Source organism: Hyperoodon ampullatus (genome assembly GCF_949752795.1).
Source record: "Hyperoodon ampullatus genome assembly, chromosome: 16".
Classification (NCBI taxonomy): Eukaryota; Metazoa; Chordata; class Mammalia; order Artiodactyla; family Ziphiidae; genus Hyperoodon; species Hyperoodon ampullatus.
Genome location: NC_136929.1, coordinates 65318887 through 65337197, shown reverse-complemented (window position 1 = coordinate 65337197; position 18311 = coordinate 65318887). Strand labels below are relative to the sequence as shown.

Below are 18311 nucleotides of genomic sequence, written 5' to 3'. Positions count from 1 at the left end.
ATAAAAGAGATTTATGTGGGGAGACTGGAAACAAAACTATAAAGAGTATACTCTCTAAAAGAGTCTAGGTGCAGAAAAAATAGCTTAGGATTTATTTGTATAGTGAGTATCTGGGTACTAGTGCTAATGCAATGGTAAATTAAGTTCAAATGAAATCAAATACAAGCAAATGTACTGAAAGTATTAGGAATGCACCATCTACTCTGCTAAATAACTTGCATTCCGCATTCTGCTGTTAAATGAGCATGCCATTGATATAGAAATATTTAGCATGTTAGTTTCAAAAAGGATGTAGATACATTCATAGAAATCAGTCTATTATATGGATTTTTAAGGAACCATGTATAACATTGATTTTTACCTTCCGTTTTGATAATAGGCTGAAGACTGCCTTCAATCACTTTAATTTTTGGTTCCAAAACTTTGGTTATAATTTTAGTTGCTGAAAGTATAGAAAGTGGAACATAAATGATGTTTACATAAAAACAACCTGAACGAAATTGTCTCTTTTTTTCTGGTCTTTGTTGGGTACTGAGGTATCAGATGTGGTAATATGTTCAGGCAGTCAGATACAGGAAATATTCATGGTAATTATCTAGTATCTTCTCATGTCCCGATGATGAACTCTGAAGTCCAGTGACTTGGATTTGTTCCAGTGAAATATATACTTGCTAAGTGAGGAATTCTATCTAGAAATCTATCATTTTGAACTGCACCACTAAAGCTCTTTACCTTCTTTTGTACTTCTTGAAAATATTGGCTGCATAGCAACAAAGACAAACATGATTAATTTCATGCAATTCATAATATCTTAAATTGCATTGTTGGATTCTTTCTCAATTAGAAGAAGACATTGAAAGAAAAAGACTCGAAGTATTTTTCATGCATTTGATTACAGTGATACAGAAAGGAAAATACAAAAATAGTTCAAAATACTTAAATGTAAAAGTGGATTCCAGCCAGCCAGACATGAGCTCTATGCAACAAATATGATATGATCATGTATTTAAATATTTAAGTTACAGGCTAAAATGGCTTTAATTTTCAGCTTTATCATCATCATTTTTATACTGAAAGCTAGGTATTTTGAATGTATGTCGTCCATCCAACTGAATAATAATAATGTGCAAAATATATTTCAGATAGCAGCCAACTATTTGGTTGGCTCTTGGTTGTATAGATTAACTGGAAGTGTGCCTCTGGAGCCAGATACCAGAGCTACTACTGGCTCTTTATCATTTCTAATTAGAGCCTTAAAAGATGGATTCATTAGATAAAGCACTAAAGCTATCTGTGCAATCATAACAGACTGTGTTGAAACATTAGAGGTGAGATATTAGCACAGTCTGGATTTCTGTCACATTCTCACTTCAGGTTTCTGAGATGTTTATCTGTGTCAACTCTTTGAATTAATATGGATTCTAGAGCTTAATTGTGACTGTGTCTCGGTTATTTCAGATTTGACATATTGAGATCTCAAATTATGAAGCTAAAATATGTCAAATCTTTGTGTCCAATTACTGATTCCACAGGTGGCCTGGCCACAGAGGAACCTTTCCATGAAGGTCAAATTCACAGAGGTCTCTGCTGCTACTATCAGAATGGGTTAATTACTTTTAGCTTAAATTTTCACTTCATGTTAAGGAACTTGAAGTTTAGAATGTTTATTGGGGTCCTAGTTTTGTTTCAGTCTTGCTTTTCTGAAGACTTAAGTAGTTTTGACAGATCACGGGCTGAGGATTAAATACTGATTTTCTTCCTCTCCACCTCAAATGTCATATATTTGACAACACACACTAAAGAGCATTTCCCCCCCTTACCATTGAAAATGTATGGTATTTGGGGGACAAGAATAATACATAGTAAGAAAATTAAAATTTTAGCGACAAGTCAATAAAGGAACATGAAAATGGAATCTTTGGTTTAATTAGTCTCAACCTCTGTTTGAACTATGCTTCCAAATAACAGCATACATGGAGAAGAGTTAAAGAAATATTCCACATCAGCATGTAAATCTCAGAGCTCTTTCAAGAGCTGTGAGTAGGTAGGTAAGATTCATTAGACTTGCATAATTTCATAAACTGTAGCTTGTTCTCTGTGAGAACAATTTAAGTAGAGGAAAATAAAGGAATTATAATATTTTGGCTCAATGTAGGCAAAATATTGCATTGACATATAAAAGGTAGTGGACCTCTCATGGATAAAGTAGAAAAGGTAAAGAAATGTAGTGCAGATATACATTTTTAGTGGAGGAAGATGACATAGCACTTCTGATGAATAGAGCCCATAAGCATTCTTTCATTTTTTATAAAATATATCTTTAATAAGACTGTATACTTCCATACTGGAATTTAAACCATGTTGAATTATAAGTATTCCAACTAAGTCATTGAAACAGTGCTGAGCTGGCCTGATACTAGGATTGTTTATGTTATTATTACATAATTAAAATCAGTAAGAACAGCAGACCTTTTGTTTTGCTCCTTACATCATCTTTACCCCTTTTCCATATCTAGTGTAAATATTAAGGAAAATTTTCTTAATTAAATAACAGGATGCTCATGGTATAAAATAGAATAATTCTTACCAAGATAAATGTGAGAATTGAAGCAATGCTTTAGCTACTGATGCATTTTGAGTGTTGGATTGTAGAGTCAAAGCAAAATGGAAAGAATTTCTGCTTTGAAAGTTGTAACGGAAGAGAGGAAAAAAGACAAAGGAGGAAAAAGCCACATTGAATATGAAATACTATGAGTTACATTTATGAAAATGAAATACCTTTGCCATTGTTAAGAAGTAGAGGTTTAATTTTGATAATCTGGTAGAGTCAGGAATAAAAGAACCTTGGAATCTAGAAACTCTAGGTTTATCACCTGACAATTTTTTTGTTCCTTCATCCAATTTTGAATGAGGAAGAGTTTTTGAACCACCAGCCCATAAATATTAGACTTCTCTGACAGCCTGCCCTTAGCTGGCTGAGGTCTTGAGAGTGGAATGAGCTACAAATCTTTCAGCAATATTATTTCTGTGTCCACATATTTGAATTTTCAGATAGCTCTCAAGTGCCTTTTAGCTAGCTCTCCTGTTTGTATGTTTGTGTGTCTTTTTTCCCCTGCGTCTTTGCCATGCTAGCACTTATATCTATATCAAGCTAGCAGATGAGTGAGGAAGTGGTTCATTGGAGTTGAAGGGTATAGTCAAGGCTGAGAGGTCTCATCCAGACCTCAAGCCCTGTTTCAAGTGAGATGAGATTTGCCATTGTTTGGAATTCTAAATACCAGATTATCAATCATCTCAGTAAACACAAAGAAAATTATTGGGTTTTCTTTTTTTTTTTTTTACGTCTTGCCACTTATATGTGACAAATATTCATTATGTACTTACTGTAGACAGTTATGGGGATTTCTTTGAAGGTGCTACCACGAACAAACTGAAAATAAACATTATATTTAGTAACATGAAATGTAGTAGTTGTATTAACAAAATCTTGGCACCATGATTTTTAGTTTTCACTGAAGTAAAGACAGTGAAGCTATCATTATATTTAGTAAAAATGAAGGCTTCATATAAATCATCTTCCAATTTCCTGCTGTTGGGCAACATGGCATAAAATGGTTGGATTTGTTACTTAGAGTTTTAAAAATTATAGAATAGTGAATCCCAAATTAAAAGTTCATTAAATAATACTTCCTATGTTGTCTGGTGCTTTAACCCTACCAATATTCAACCCAATATTTATCCTAGAATATTCCTTTACCTTTAACTATTATGATTGGTGACAATTTCTTATAAGCAAATAGTTTATCTTTCCCTTATATTCTGTAGCAAAAATATTTGATAATAGAAAAATTATAGCTTTTTATCTACATGTCTTATCTTCCCTGCTGGACTGTAAACTTTTTGAATAAAGGGCCATATCTGATTCAACTTAATATTTCTCATAATACTTAACATTCTGCTTGGCCCCAAGTAGCTTTTATTAAATCCTCCTTAAATAAAACCATGAAGAAATGATGCCAGTGTACCATTATAATCAACAAAGAGCAATGCAATCCCAGTGTACATCTACTTATTAATGTATACATTTCTAGTTTCTTATGTTAAACCTGCAGTGTCTGTTCAACACATTAGAAACACATGCAATAACATCTGTACCTTAATTTGGATGTATTTGATCAGTTTATTAAGTATTTCCAGCAGCTGATCATTTCCAACAGGTGTGTCTGTGAAGAGGAATATTAAATGAATATTGTAGGAATGGATGAAATAAAAATCTAGGTTTCTATTGAAAAAGAGTTATGTTTTCATTAATCAGTTCAATAATTACCAACCTGCTGGATAGAGGAGTTTATCTACAACATGAATGACACCATTTGTTGTCATGATGTCAGATTCTTTTGATTTCAATTCATTTACCAGAAGTGTATCATTCACCTATTAAAACAGGGGATAATGTCAATGGGAAATTTAATGAAATAAGAACATTAGGATAATTGAATAATAGATGAACACTCTCATAGATTCATACTAGAGAACTTACTCCTTTCAGATAGATTTTGCTTCCTTGTGTGGTCTTTAAAATGTTAGTAACACCAGGTTCAAATCCCTTTCCAATGAAAACTCCTGGTGTCAGGTGATAAAGGATGATGTTTTGAAGAGCATTTTTGTCCCCTAGGGGGAAAATATATATTTATTTAATAACATGTTATATATTTTGACATTTTGATATTATGAGGACGAAGGAGAAAAATATTTCTTTGTCTTTATTTTTTCCACACTGTAATTTCTCATAATGTCATTGTTCTCTCAATGTGATATCAATGCTATGTCAAAACATGCAGTCCCTTCAATAAGTTCAATCAAAATATCCAACTTACTGGGAGAAAAAAGTCAAATTATTTTTGAAATTGTAACTATTTCTTTCTTTGTCACCTAGTTGTGTGCCCTTTAATAGAGACAACATAAGTGAACATCTAGTCCAACAACATTACAGTAAGCAGTTAATTGAGAACATTTATGAGTGACCCTCTAATTATTCCAAATGGAATTAAAGGAGACGAAGGCTAGTCATGAATAGGAAAGAGGGAACACTTTGGGGGCTGATATCTGGGCAGGAACGCTCGAGGAAGAAATGAGATCCTGAAATCAAGGGGCAAATATATCTGGTGTTCACTTCTACTCACGAATAAGAATTTCCTTTTCTTCATTAGTCATTCCCTTAAAGGCATCGTTGGTTGGTACAAACAAGGTCCAATCTCCAGGCTGTGTCAGGAGCTCTTTCAAGTCTGCAGCTTCAAGTAGGCTGAGGAAGATGCTAAGCAGGAAGGACATAGGGACATACGTTTATTTTATTAGATTTAATCTAGGTAAGCCTACCCACCATGCATGAAATAGAGGAGAATCCCTATACGTGGAAGCATGAGAAAATGGTTCATACGTTTTCATATGTTTCAAATGCAATTTACTGTTAAAGGTTTATCATGGGGAAATTATTTAAATATACATATGATTCTTAAATTTCCTAAACTCTGTTTTCCCCCTATAAATCTTGGCGAGGTCACACTTTATTTAATATTCTGCAAAATAGTCTTTGGTAGAATATACTATCATTTTTTAAAAACTTAATTATAAAAAAATTTACGAGAAGTAGTTCAGTCTATTAGGTTGATTTTTGTTTGTTTGTTTGTTTTCTACTCACCAAATCATATTATGCTGCACCAGGAAGAAAAATAGTGTTAAAAACATATCTTAATTTTAAAAACATTTGTATAGACTTTCTATTCTAAATTCTGTTCTCAGCAACACTGAATACAGAATGGATTTTGGAATACTTACTGTGAAACAAAACTATGCCAAAAGCTCTTATTCTCCTGTGGAGGTGAAACTAGTAAGCTTACCTGAAGCGCTTATCTTGTTTCAGTTTTTCATGAAGGGATTTCTCTGCTGGTTTGATGATCTCTCGGAATATGTGAATGGCACCATTTCTCCCTTGCTTGCTTCCTCTCACCATGCATGAATTTTCAATGCAGACAGCCTAGCAAAGAAATAAAGATACAGTTGTCCATTTCCTTACTTGAAATTCCCTACGTAGAAGAAGCTACATAATTGAATTTCTGGATGGGATCTTCTAAGAGGTCACCTGACTTCTAATGTGAGAAAAAACAGTTTCTCTCCTCTGTTTTTAATGTCTTGTACAATCTGACCTCACTTTTTCTATTCAGCTAGGTCTTCCACTACTAGGCAAGCTACCCTATGTATGGGGCAGGTAGTTTTGTCAGCAAATTTAAAAATTCCATATAATTCCACTTCTACATTTCCTGTCATTCCTCTCTAGGTTCTAATCATTCTTACAGACCCTCTTAGTAAACTTTCACCCTTTAACTTTTTAAGACCCTCTTTAACCATAAAGTTTTGTGACTTTACTGCCTCTTGTGATGTTCACAAATATTTAGTATATTATCTTGACTGTAAGACACTATCAATTTTAAGTCAAATTACGGATTAAGTTATAGCATTTCTGAACAATAATATTTATATATGTATCATTTAGAATGTGGAGCATTTTCTGCATCATTTAAAATGTGTGTCTTGGCCTTGTGGAACTATGGTGCACAGCACTGTGTGTCATGTTTAGTTCAAGGTAATGCTTGACTTCCTATGAATTCTTTTTAACTGTAGCTGCAAGGTTGCCTGGACAGAAATTGAACAGCACCACTAGTAGCACTGTAATTCTGATAAACAATATTTTCTAGAAATTTTCCCTCAGATAAAGCACATTAGAACCACTTACTAGAAATCTTTATGTGCCTATAAAAGTTTATCCTGAAAGCCATTCAAAAGAGATTCGGTGGTTGGATGATGGTCATACATTAAAAGATCATCCTAAACATTGGACTCAATATAAAAATTACCTTGTAAATGGTAAAGTACGGTACTCTATAAAGCAAAAGCTTATTTTAAAGGAGTTTTAGTGATTTATGGAATTGAAATAATGCTTTAGAAAAAGTTATTTATCATGAAACAAGTGCAAATTATCAGAATTATTAATACACAGCACTTTTTTTATACTTTCCTCAAAGTCTTTTCAAACAAGCTATTCAGTTCCCTGATCTTCCTATGAATATTTACTATTAAGACCACGTTAATAAAATTCTAAGGAACTTTTGTTACAAGAACAGTCTTTCACAGATGTAGAGAATGGACTTGAGGACACGGGGAGGGGGAAGGGTAAGCTGGGACGAAGTGAGAGAGTAGCATTGACATATATGCACTACCAAATGTAAAATAAATAGCTAGTGGGAAGCTGCTGCATGGCACAGGGAGATCAGCTCAGTGCTTTGTGACCACCTAGAGGGGTGGGATAGGGAGGGTGGGAGGGAGACGCAAGAGGCAGGAGATATGGTGATATATGTATATGTATAGCTGATTCCCTTTGTTATACAGCAGAAACTAATACAACATTGTAAAGGAATTATACTCTAATAAAGATGTTAAAAAAAAAAAGAAAAAAGAACAGTCTTTGACAAGGGCACATCATTTGACATTTAGGCCAGTGTGGATATTTTATCTCATTCGGATTCACTTACTGTGCGATACACGAAGACTCTGAGCTGTTTGCCGCCAATGGTCTCTAGTTTTTGTCCATTGTAAAGCTCATTAAGGCCAACTTTTACTTTCAATATGTGATTCTGCAGAATTAATTTAAGAAGACGCTGATCCATGCTCAGAGTATCATCTATAAGTAAATTCATTACAAAATAGTGTTATTCTGTTTAGAAAGCAATAAAGTTTCTCCTGTAAGAGAAAATCATGAAAATGGGTAATCCCTACCACTATAGATCTTACGGATCCTACACTTATATAGTATATGAGTTGACTATATGCCAAAAGCTAAGAATTTTGTGCACAAATTAGAAATTCCATGAGCTATTTCATCAAATGACTACAATATGATTCCAAGCAGTCCAAACAATGGGCTTCATCTATGTGAGGGCCACATGGTTTTATGTGGTCACTGACAAAAGTTAAACTCTAAGCCTGGCAAAGATTTTCTCTGAGAATCTGATGTCCATTAGTCACATGAAAAACTACTGATGAATCATTTCTAAATTTATTTTTATTTATGGAGAAAGAGTTGAAGCATGTAACCTCTTAAAGATGGGTTGATGTCAACATGTATGGATATTATTATTATTACGAAGAGGAAAAACAGCATTTCTAGGAATTTGAATTTTTTTGTTAATAATTTTCTATGTCACAACCTAGTATTTGGAAAAATATTAAAAAGGTGATACTTATTTAGTTTTTAATTGCTAAATTTTGCCTAACAATTTAAATATGTCTTTGTGAAGTCATTTTTTTCTGGAAAAAGTGTCAGGTTGTATTAATCTAAACACAGTCCTTGAATAGCAGCTACTAGGTCAAATAATTGTAATCATAGTTCACATCATAATATGGAAGTGTATCATTTTCTCTTGTTTGTATTTATTTATAATTTGATACCTCACTTTCAAATTCTGAGTTGCAAAATGCACCTACGTATTCCTAAATATTATTATGTTGGTGTTTAAATAAACAAGTCAGATTTATTTTTCTTAAGATCTGTTAATACATCCATTATGTGTGCTGGAAATATGATCAGGTTCACAGAACAACTGAAGACTACTTATCACAAACTTTCACTTCCTGTAGGCTATTATCTATTATAATGACATGTTTTGAAATGAAGGACATTTTAATAGAGACTACATAGTACTAATGCATTGTATGTGTAGCTGGTAAAGAAACTAATTAACACCTCACAAAATATCTATTATTTCTTAATGCAAACAATCATGGTGAAGAAACAATGTGTGTAGAGGAGGAAAGAGCAGGAATGACAGTGTCCAGTACATACCAGAAAATGCATTATTCATGGGTGCCAGCAAAGTGTATTCTCCATCTGGCCTCAGAGCAGATGCCAAGCCTAATTGGGCCACAAGGTCTGTGAAAGTGGTTTGCTGATTTCCAGCTAGCTCAATAACTTGTTTGGCTGTAAAATAAACCATTACCATTCAAACAATGTCATCATTGTTATTACCATAATCATGAAATTAGTAAATCAGTTCTTGGCTATTTTCCATAAGCTATTTGCTGTACTGGCAATGTGACATCCTGCCTTTCCCTAGTAAGAGAGTTCCAGCTTCCCTTTTTTGGGGTTGATGACCAAAGACTTTCAGAAGGACAGTATCTTTCTGACTTCTTGCTTTGCAGTTTTCTTGAATTCTTTATTACTTGCATTATCTCTCTGCTCTTGTGAGTGCCATAGGTCTTTCATTTATCCAAAAGTAACCATTTGGTTATATCTTCCCTTCTGTTTTCAAGAAAAACTCTGGCACTGTGATAATCTTTATCAATATTAGGTATTAGAAGTAAGTCAGGCAGAGAAAGACAAATATCATATGATATCGCTTACATGTGGAATCTAAAAAAATGGTACAAATGAACCTATTTACAAAACAGAAATAGAGTCATAGATGTAGAAACCAAACTTACAGTTACCAAGGGGGAAGGGGGGAAGGGATAAATTGGGAGATTGGGATTGACATATACATACTACTATATATAAAATAATAACTAATAACAACCTACTGTATAGCACAGGGAGCTCTATTCAGTACTCTGTAATGACCTATATGGGATTAGAATCTAAAAAAGAGCGGATATATGTATAACTGGTTCACTTTGCTATACAGCAGAAACTAACACCACATTTTAAGTCAACTATACCCCAATAAAAATTCATTAAAAAAAAAAAAAAGAAACTCTGGAAAGCCAGAGGTCAATGCATGGAATGCCCATGACTACACAAGCTGCCTATTTAGTACTCAGCTCATTGTTAATTTTGTGTTTGTGCTTCATATGGCATTCCTTATACTGCACATTTATTTTCCATCTGCCTACTCTTAAGGCATCTAATTGGTAAACGATAGTAGGTAGAACAATATGAAACTGCTGCTCACCAGAATCAGGAATCAGGACCTGATCAATCAAATGGATAACACCATTTTTTGTCACAATATCTTTTTTGTTCACCATTTTGATTCCATTTACTGTTACGCTGTCACCATCACATCCTATCTCAATGGTGTTTCCTTCCAGAGTCTCATATACTGCTCCTCCCATGATAGCCTCGGAACACTGGAGGGTGTTTAAAATGTGGTGCTTCAAGAGAGCTGGAGGACAAAGTACAAAGAGTAAGCTTTCAGATCAAGGAGAATAGCATTTGACCCTTAAAAGACGTGTTTCACTGTGGAACTAAGTATTCCTAAGAAATATAATATATATAAGACCTAAGTATTGACCTAAGGTATCTTACATCAGCTACTCATGACAGAACAGCTCTACAGGCATACTTCATTTCATTGCACTTCACTATTTTGCACTTTGCAGATACTATGTTTTTTGTTTTTTGTTTTTTTACTATGTTTTTCTGTTTTTTTACAAATTGAAGGTTTGTGGCAACCCTAAAGGCAACATCTAGAAAATAGCCAAAATAAAGATGACTTCTTGAAGGACTTCTGAAAGGATCTGTGCCTAAACTGTCTATATCTGCACCAAAATATCTCATCATAAATTGGTTAAGCCAATTTGGGGTAGGCTGAGTAAGCGAAATGTGCTAGTCACAATGTAAAATCTAGTTGAAACGAAAAAGGAGACTGGAAAGAAACCAAGTTCTATGTATCAATAGGTAATGACCAAAGAGAACCATGCACTTTTCTCAACTCAACTTTAGTGTAAATTTAGAATTAAAAGCATTGAGCAATATGTATACAGTATTAAAGTTTGATGATCTAATATTTCTTTTCAACACTTTCTAATTCTTTTTAATGTCTGTTACTTAGTTACTTGAAAGCAGTGCAGAAGAATGTGATCTTTAGGATATGCTGATTATTTAATTAATTATTAAATTAATTATTCAATTACTTTGCCTACTCTTTGAAGGATTTTGTTTTTTAAGATTTTTATAGTCCACCTCAGAATAACAGTTTTTCTTTGCCTTTGCTTATCAAAGGTGATAATGCTGGCAGGACTTGATCTCTTTTTCATTTCCTTTCTTGGAATTCTGGGAGGCTTCTCCTAGAGAGAGACAGTTAAGTACCTTCCGAAGCCACTTTGTCTCCCATGATCCTTTCTAGAACCCCTCGTGGAAGTTTCTCAAAAGCTTCATTGGTGGGAGCAAAGAGTGTGAAGTGACCATCTCTTCCAAGGGCCTCCAATATATCAGATGTGATGGCAGCTGCCTGAAACACAAATATGCTTTTTAGAGGCTGGCACATTGCAAATCCAGAAGAAAATTACAATACACTCAGTCTGGGTGGACATGAGGGAGTTGATTATATAGAAAACTATAGAAGTTAGATATAACTCTTGTTAGATCTTTAAAATATTATCTTTTGGCGCAAACAACCATGTCTTTTCAAACTTTCCTTAAACTGTATGTAAGATGGGGAATTCTGCCAATGCTTGTGTGACTGAATAATATACAGCAGTAAACATAATAATTGGTGAATTCATTCTAAATGCACTAAGTACACTACAGTCATGAAACTAATCATTCTCTATCTATCATGTCCATATAAATATTATTATTTCATATAAGGAGATGATTTCTTCTGCATAAAATGAAAACCTTTTCAAGAAATATATTGGTTACACGTCTGCCAGATTTAATAGCTTTTTATAATTATTTTAGATTCTGACAGGGAAAGAGGAGGAATTTCATTGGTCCAAGACAATCTGCTATTACTTCTTGTACTTACTCTAAAAGATGAGAGGTCATCTTCTGCTTCAATAAAGTCCTGAATTGAGGTACCAATTTGTGTAAGGACACGGTCAATGACATGCACAACACCATTTGTTGCAATCTGGTTCCCATGGATGATTCGAGCACAGTTAACAGTGACAACCTAATTATTTGAGAAAATCAGATTTTAGAAATCACAGCTATCTGTTGACCACTGAGACTGCAAGCCCCCATTTCCTATTTTTCATGATTACTGGTAAATGTAACATGAAAGAACTGACATTCTGAATGTAAATTCTGAGGGTGAAGACTTACATATTACTATGTCCAAAAAAAAAAGAAACCTGGGAAAAATTGCAACCAGTTGAGAACCCAAGTCCAGTTACACTTAACATACCTAGAAATGCAAGGCAAAAACATTTTTTTTTGTTTAAATTATTGCTTTTATTCCTCTATTTCTTTCATAGAGATAGTCATACACTATTTCTAATGTAGGTCAATTAGTTACATAAAGAAGTCTAATTAGTCCTAAAAAAAAGTTATGAGACAGAAGCAAACAATTATTGCATAAATATAATCAGTTCTATTTCAGTGATTTCCTAAATATTGACTCCTCACTGACCCTTTATTTCCTGGAACTCTGACTGTTGAAAGAGCTCTATGACCCTGGTTGGACGTTTCCCACAAAGACTTTATTAAAACACACAAGAACCTAAATCAATATAGTAGCCAGAGGGTGAATAAAAGAATACTCATTCTCTGATTTTTCTCTGATAAATTCTCTGACAAATACTTATTTATTATTTTTTCTGATTATTTGTTTTTCAAACACATCAAATACTAAAATTTCCTTTTGTAGAACATCTAAGTCGACTATAAATGAACTATCGATTTATTTTCTTCTCACAATCACTCTTTAGTAGAAATCACTCACTGAATTAGAAATTTACATGCTCTAGATGTAGGGAAAAGTCTTGATATGGCACTTACATTATATTCACTAACTTTTTATTATTTCTGTGAGCCTTATATAAAAGGTATAGAAAAAAATTAAGGGCAATGTTATTGAGAAAGGTACTTTTTATTAATGAAACTTACCCCATTAGGATAATGGTTAATGAAGAGCCCCAAATTGTTATACATCGAAGGAACAATCATGCCGTTTTTCAAGTCCTTGGTCAACATTCTCTTATTAATCATGTGGCTATGTAAAGCATTCAATAATTCAACATTTACATTGCTCTCCAAACCTCTACGGATATCCTAGGAAAAATTGAAATGACAGAAGTTTATTTTATGATAGTTAATTATTAAAAATCTTATAATCACACTATTTCTACTCTCTTGTTATTTTCTCATTGAATTACCCAGATGGTCAAACCAAATTGACATAAATAACTTAAAATTATACTATTTCAGTTGATTAAGAAATTTTGTAAGTAGAGGTACTCAGTAAAGGGTTCCAGATCTTATAGAGCACTTGGACATTTTTAGAGACAAAACAAAATTTTTAATAAATGTATTGATGAAGAGATGATCTTGCTGTAAAGGCTTAGGGAATATGAAATTATCAGATATTTAAAGTACTTTGAGTGGAAAACAAAATAAAAATGGCATTATATTTGTGTACAACATCAGAGTTTTAATAACCGTTTTATGTTTATTCTATGACAAATTCAAGAATTCAACCATCCTGTACCTTTTTATTTATCAATACCACACTATATCATACTGTACTTGGTGTTATGAGAAATACAATGATAAGTAAGGTGAAGTCTCGACCTTTGAGGTACTTATTCTATAGCAACAGGCAAAAATAAACATAGTAAGATAAAGGACGGAAGGAGAAAAAAAAATGCTTTCCAGGTCAAATGAAGATGGCTGGCAATTCAGGTTTGGAGACAGGTCTTGCAGGGTAGGTAGACAGGGTAGGGATGGTGTGATGATCATTCTAAGTCCAGCTGCTGGCACAGGGTGAACGTTCGGAAAGCAGAAGTTGTCCAGTGTGGTTATTGTATGCCTTTACGTTTCTCAGATAATATTAAGAAAGAAATTTTAGAAAAGTATATGGGACCATAACATAGAAGACTTTAATGCCCAAGTAAAGAGTAAATTAAACTGGCAATGGGGAGCCATTGAGGCTTTTGTGGACTTGGAATATAATGATTAGCCTGGGCTTTAGGAAGGTTAATCTGGTGGTAATGCATAGCAGAAAAAAGACTATCATGAGGATGAAAAATGAGATATGGGTGACTAACAGTAGTTTCTAAGAACTGGAGAGAGGCAAAGTAAGGATGACTCATAATTTTCAAGTTTGAACTCTGAGATTGGTACTGCCACTTATGGAAAAAAGACAGCAGAAAAGCAGTTGTTGATGGGGAGAAAGAAAGTGGCATCTGTTTTAGATAACGTTTTGTTTAAAGATACAGATGGTGTATCCAAGGAGAAATATTAAGATAGATGTTAGAAATATTCTCCTGGGATTCAAGAAACTCAGATTCCATGGCTCTATGCATTAAAGTGAAAGCTGAAGCCATCAGAAGTACATCTAAACTGCAGAGTATACTTCCTGGAAGAGACCTTCATAATACCCATTCTTAAGGCAAGGAAGAAGAGGAGTCTGCAAAAAGGACCAGAAAGGTGGTTAGAGATGTGGTCAAAGACAACCAGAAGAGAGAAAGTTCTATAATGCAAGCAATTAACCTCACAGTTAATGCAGCAAGATAAAATCTAGAAGAATCTGCCTAAGTTTTACTAAATATTGTATGACTCTAGTAATTATCAGTTCATCTTCATATCAAGTAGAAAGTAGGAATATATTTCTATACCAGTTTTACAGATTTGTATATTGTCATAATTTAGTGTGTTGTAAATCAGATTATGCACAAAAAAACCCTGAAAATTAAATGTGTTGTTTACAACCCTTCAATTTAAATATCCACACACGTTTATAAATCTGTCAGTCTCTGAACAGACATATATATTTACATATAATTAAAATAATAAGTATATGTATAATATAGCTTATTAAAATTTTTAAATTCCACTAGGCTTCTTAACTTGCCTTTCTATGAGATATGTCATTTAAAATTACCTATATTTCTTCACAACCAAAAGGGAAAGAGGAAAGGAGTAAACTAGAATAATGATAAAGTGCTTGTTCAATCCACTATTAGTTTGCCTTTGTTAGTCCATGAGCCTACCGGGGTGTTATTCCATTTATGGATGTATTAAAATGATTTTCTCCTTACCCTCAATTAACTCATCCTTTTATGTATCCTCATATATGTACGACAGAAAGATATACAATTTCTATTCATTTCCAAGTCAGTAAATCAATTAAAGTATACCAATAGCAGTAAAAAAATTTATATTCATAAAAATAATGAATTACAGAATCCAGGTTGTCCCAAGCCTCGTTACTTGGTGCGAAGTAAGTGAATGACCCCTTTCCTTCGATCTCTTCCCTCAGTTTTGAGAGATCAGAATAACGCTGCGTGGTGGTGGCTCCCACAATGCCCAGGGTACCATAAACGTGGTCAATAGGCATAACTGAAATAATCAAGAGATGAATAAGTACGTAGGAAAAAATTTCAAGAATGTTATTTTACAATAATTTAACCTTTACATAAAGCCCCCCAATATATTAAATGATAATTTTAGCAATACAGTTCTATAAATCATCAATTTTATGTGAAAGTTGCCTTTTGAATGTCAAATAATAAAGTACTATTGAAAAATATCATTCCATATATCCTTGGTGTTGAAAGAAAATGAATTTTCAATTATTATCCTTGTTTGATGTTTAGTCTATTTACATGTCAAATCTGCTATGTCAATATGGTTCAATTATAATTATTAGTAAGTATCTGACTATTTCACTGAAAACAACAAAAGTTCCTCACTTCTCACTGACAATGGCAAAGGTAATTTTTTTTTTTCATGTTGGTTTAAAGCTCCTAAATAGTATAATACTGTTAGGTATAGGGGTATAATTATATAGATTTGGGTCCCTAAAAGAAATATGTAGACCTGCTTCTTTTCATCATAATTTCAGGAAGGAAATATATAAAAATATCTAATACTTCTAGAATATATCTTCTGAACTTCGGAAGAAAGATTAATATATGAATGTCAGCCTGAAGTTTAGGTGCAGCCAACTTATTTTTTATGACTGTCTTATTTAAAATTTAGTATGATTTGGATCATATCATAGGAGAAATGGTTATTACCTTTGTGAATATAGCAAGACTAGGTACACAATTAGTAAATTAAATCACAAAATCAGGATTTAAAAACACCCCAACAGGATGGGAAAAATGAGTCAAACGTAACAGTTAAATGTCACAGGGTTCCATTTAAGTCCCACACCTAGGTTAAAACAAAAACAAATCCCAAAGGAAGACCTGGTTTGACAGTATTCATTTAAAAAAGATCTGTAATCAATTTTAATTAATTAAAAATTCAGCATGAGTTAATGATATGACATGGCTACCAATAACATTAACCAAAGTTCCGGAGCCCACCCGCCCCAAACTGAGGTATTTGTCTTAATATTTTCTCAGCTTCCTGGACACACATAGATAGTAGACACCAGTCTTGGATCACACTCAGAAGAAAAAAAATGACTGGATTAGAGGCTTTTCTTGGGTTGCTGTCAATTACAGTAAGGACTCCAAAGTCTATATCACATTCAAACTGGGGGCCATGAGCCCAGAGAAGAGAAGATTCTGTTGGGGAAGAGAGGGTAGCTGAGGAAGGGTGTGATGATTTGTGTTAACTATCTGAATGGATGTCATTTCAAAGAGGAAATAGATGAACTAATTTTTCTCTAGTTGGCAAGTTACAGGAAACTAACTTTCAATCTGAGAAACGTTATAAAATCAGAGCTGTTGAAGCAGAGAAGATGATGCCTTGCCAAATAGTCAGTCCATGTTCCTAGACAAGTTCAAAGAAAGGGATTTTGTAGTGGGGAGTTTTGTTCTTGAAGGAAAGTTGAACTAATTTAAATTTAGAATAAGCTTCTGTTGTCCAGCATTTAGTGTATATAATGTATATTTTAATACTTTATCAATATGATAAAGTCATGATTAACACCAAGATATAGGGGATATATCTTGGATTTATCATGGTGCTAAATACACACACACACACACACACACACACACAATTGGCTTCGCTATAAGCTACTTCAACTCTTTTAACTCAAACAAGACAAATTCCTCATTTAATTCAGTAATTGAAACTTTACCTGCTGGGCAGCCTTTCATTCCTTCCATCCTCATATAACCAGGGCAGCATTCATATAACACAGTCCTATACATTGGAAGAAAATTAATATTAAAATGGAAGAACTACAAAGGATACATTTTGACATAAACTTAGCAAAACATATTACTTATTGCCGTGATTTATTGAGAATTTCGAAATCCAGTTTTTTTGTTTGTTTATGACATCGAGGTATTTATATTAGCTTGATTTCTCTCTATAGCCTCATGGCATGGTGGAAAAATTCCAGGATCTTGAGCCAGAAGAATGGAGTTTGGTTCCCAGTTCCACTACTTAGTTGATGTGTGACCGTGAGCAAATCACTTAATAAATTTGAGTCTCAGTTTTCCCAACTATTTAACATGAGTGTAGTAGCTAAAATACTTATTTATGGGTAGTTGTGAATCTCAAATAAAACAATGCTTTGGAAATAGTTTTGCAAACTATAAATAGCTATAAATGTTTATTAGTATAAGGTTATTAGGAGCTAAGAACATCAGAAAAATGTATTAACTCACTTATAGGTAGTAAAATATGAAACTATAGATGAGAATAAAATTTCTGGCATGGAATATTGGCTTACGGATAGTTAAAAGATAAGAATATAGAGATAAGTGGGAAACTAAATTTTCAAACTGTTCTCTAATTTTAATATAATTTCAAGAATAGTTGGTATTGGAAACATATACAGACTGTAAGAGAGCCTTAGGCAAATATGGTCCCTGAAATAATTTTATTTACATGGCTACCCATAAAAATAAATGTGAATATTTGAATGCCAAGGGATTGATTAAGAATTGCTTATACTTTAGCTTTAGCATATATCATAAACAATAAGAATGAGATACATAATTTTTAGTTCGGGACTAATAAAACTTTATGTAAAATAGTAAATAGAAGAAGAAATTGCTAAAATAGCAGAAATTTCTATAACACATGCTCATATTAATGCACTATATGGTATAGAATTCCAAAACAGGCAATTGCAATTTCAGATGATACTTGAACAATACAGTTGTCTGAGTTAATGCTTTGAAAGCAACAACAACAAAAAAGTAGTTTTTCCAGGAAATTTATGCCACGCAAAACTCAAAGTTCCCATATTGTCAGTAGGACAAATAAGAGTAAAAAAAAAATCATGACTGTGCATATCTCTGAAAGTGTGAAATTTATCTTCATTTTCTGAATAGTATCTAAAATCTCATGGAAATGCCAACTGAAAATGTCACTGACATTTTTTTGAAGGAGGTCTACAAAA

General features: G+C 33.3%; 1 protein-coding gene across 2 annotated transcripts in view; it reads right to left on the bottom strand.

Moving 5' to 3' along the window:
• Positions 1–18311, bottom strand: part of POSTN (periostin) — a gene marked incomplete at its 5' end in the record, with an annotated part of 33652 nt that overhangs the window by 11664 nt on the left and 3677 nt on the right. Inside the window, 15 exons of one of the 2 annotated variants that reach the window (XM_079721711.1) lie at positions 362–442; positions 3385–3430; positions 4156–4223; positions 4332–4434; positions 4541–4671; positions 5184–5314; positions 5898–6034; positions 7587–7735; positions 8897–9031; positions 10002–10214; positions 11141–11282; positions 11802–11948; positions 12884–13048; positions 15180–15337; positions 17037–17101. In XM_079721711.1, coding sequence (XP_079577837.1) covers positions 362–442; positions 3385–3430; positions 4156–4223; positions 4332–4434; positions 4541–4671; positions 5184–5314; positions 5898–6034; positions 7587–7735; positions 8897–9031; positions 10002–10214; positions 11141–11282; positions 11802–11948; positions 12884–13048; positions 15180–15337; positions 17037–17101 — 1871 coding nt within the window. The remainder of the gene's footprint in view (positions 1–361; positions 443–3384; positions 3431–4155; positions 4224–4331; positions 4435–4540; positions 4672–5183; positions 5315–5897; positions 6035–7586; positions 7736–8896; positions 9032–10001; positions 10215–11140; positions 11283–11801; positions 11949–12883; positions 13049–15179; positions 15338–17036; positions 17102–18311) is intronic. The other variant, XM_079721712.1, reaches the window with a different exon arrangement.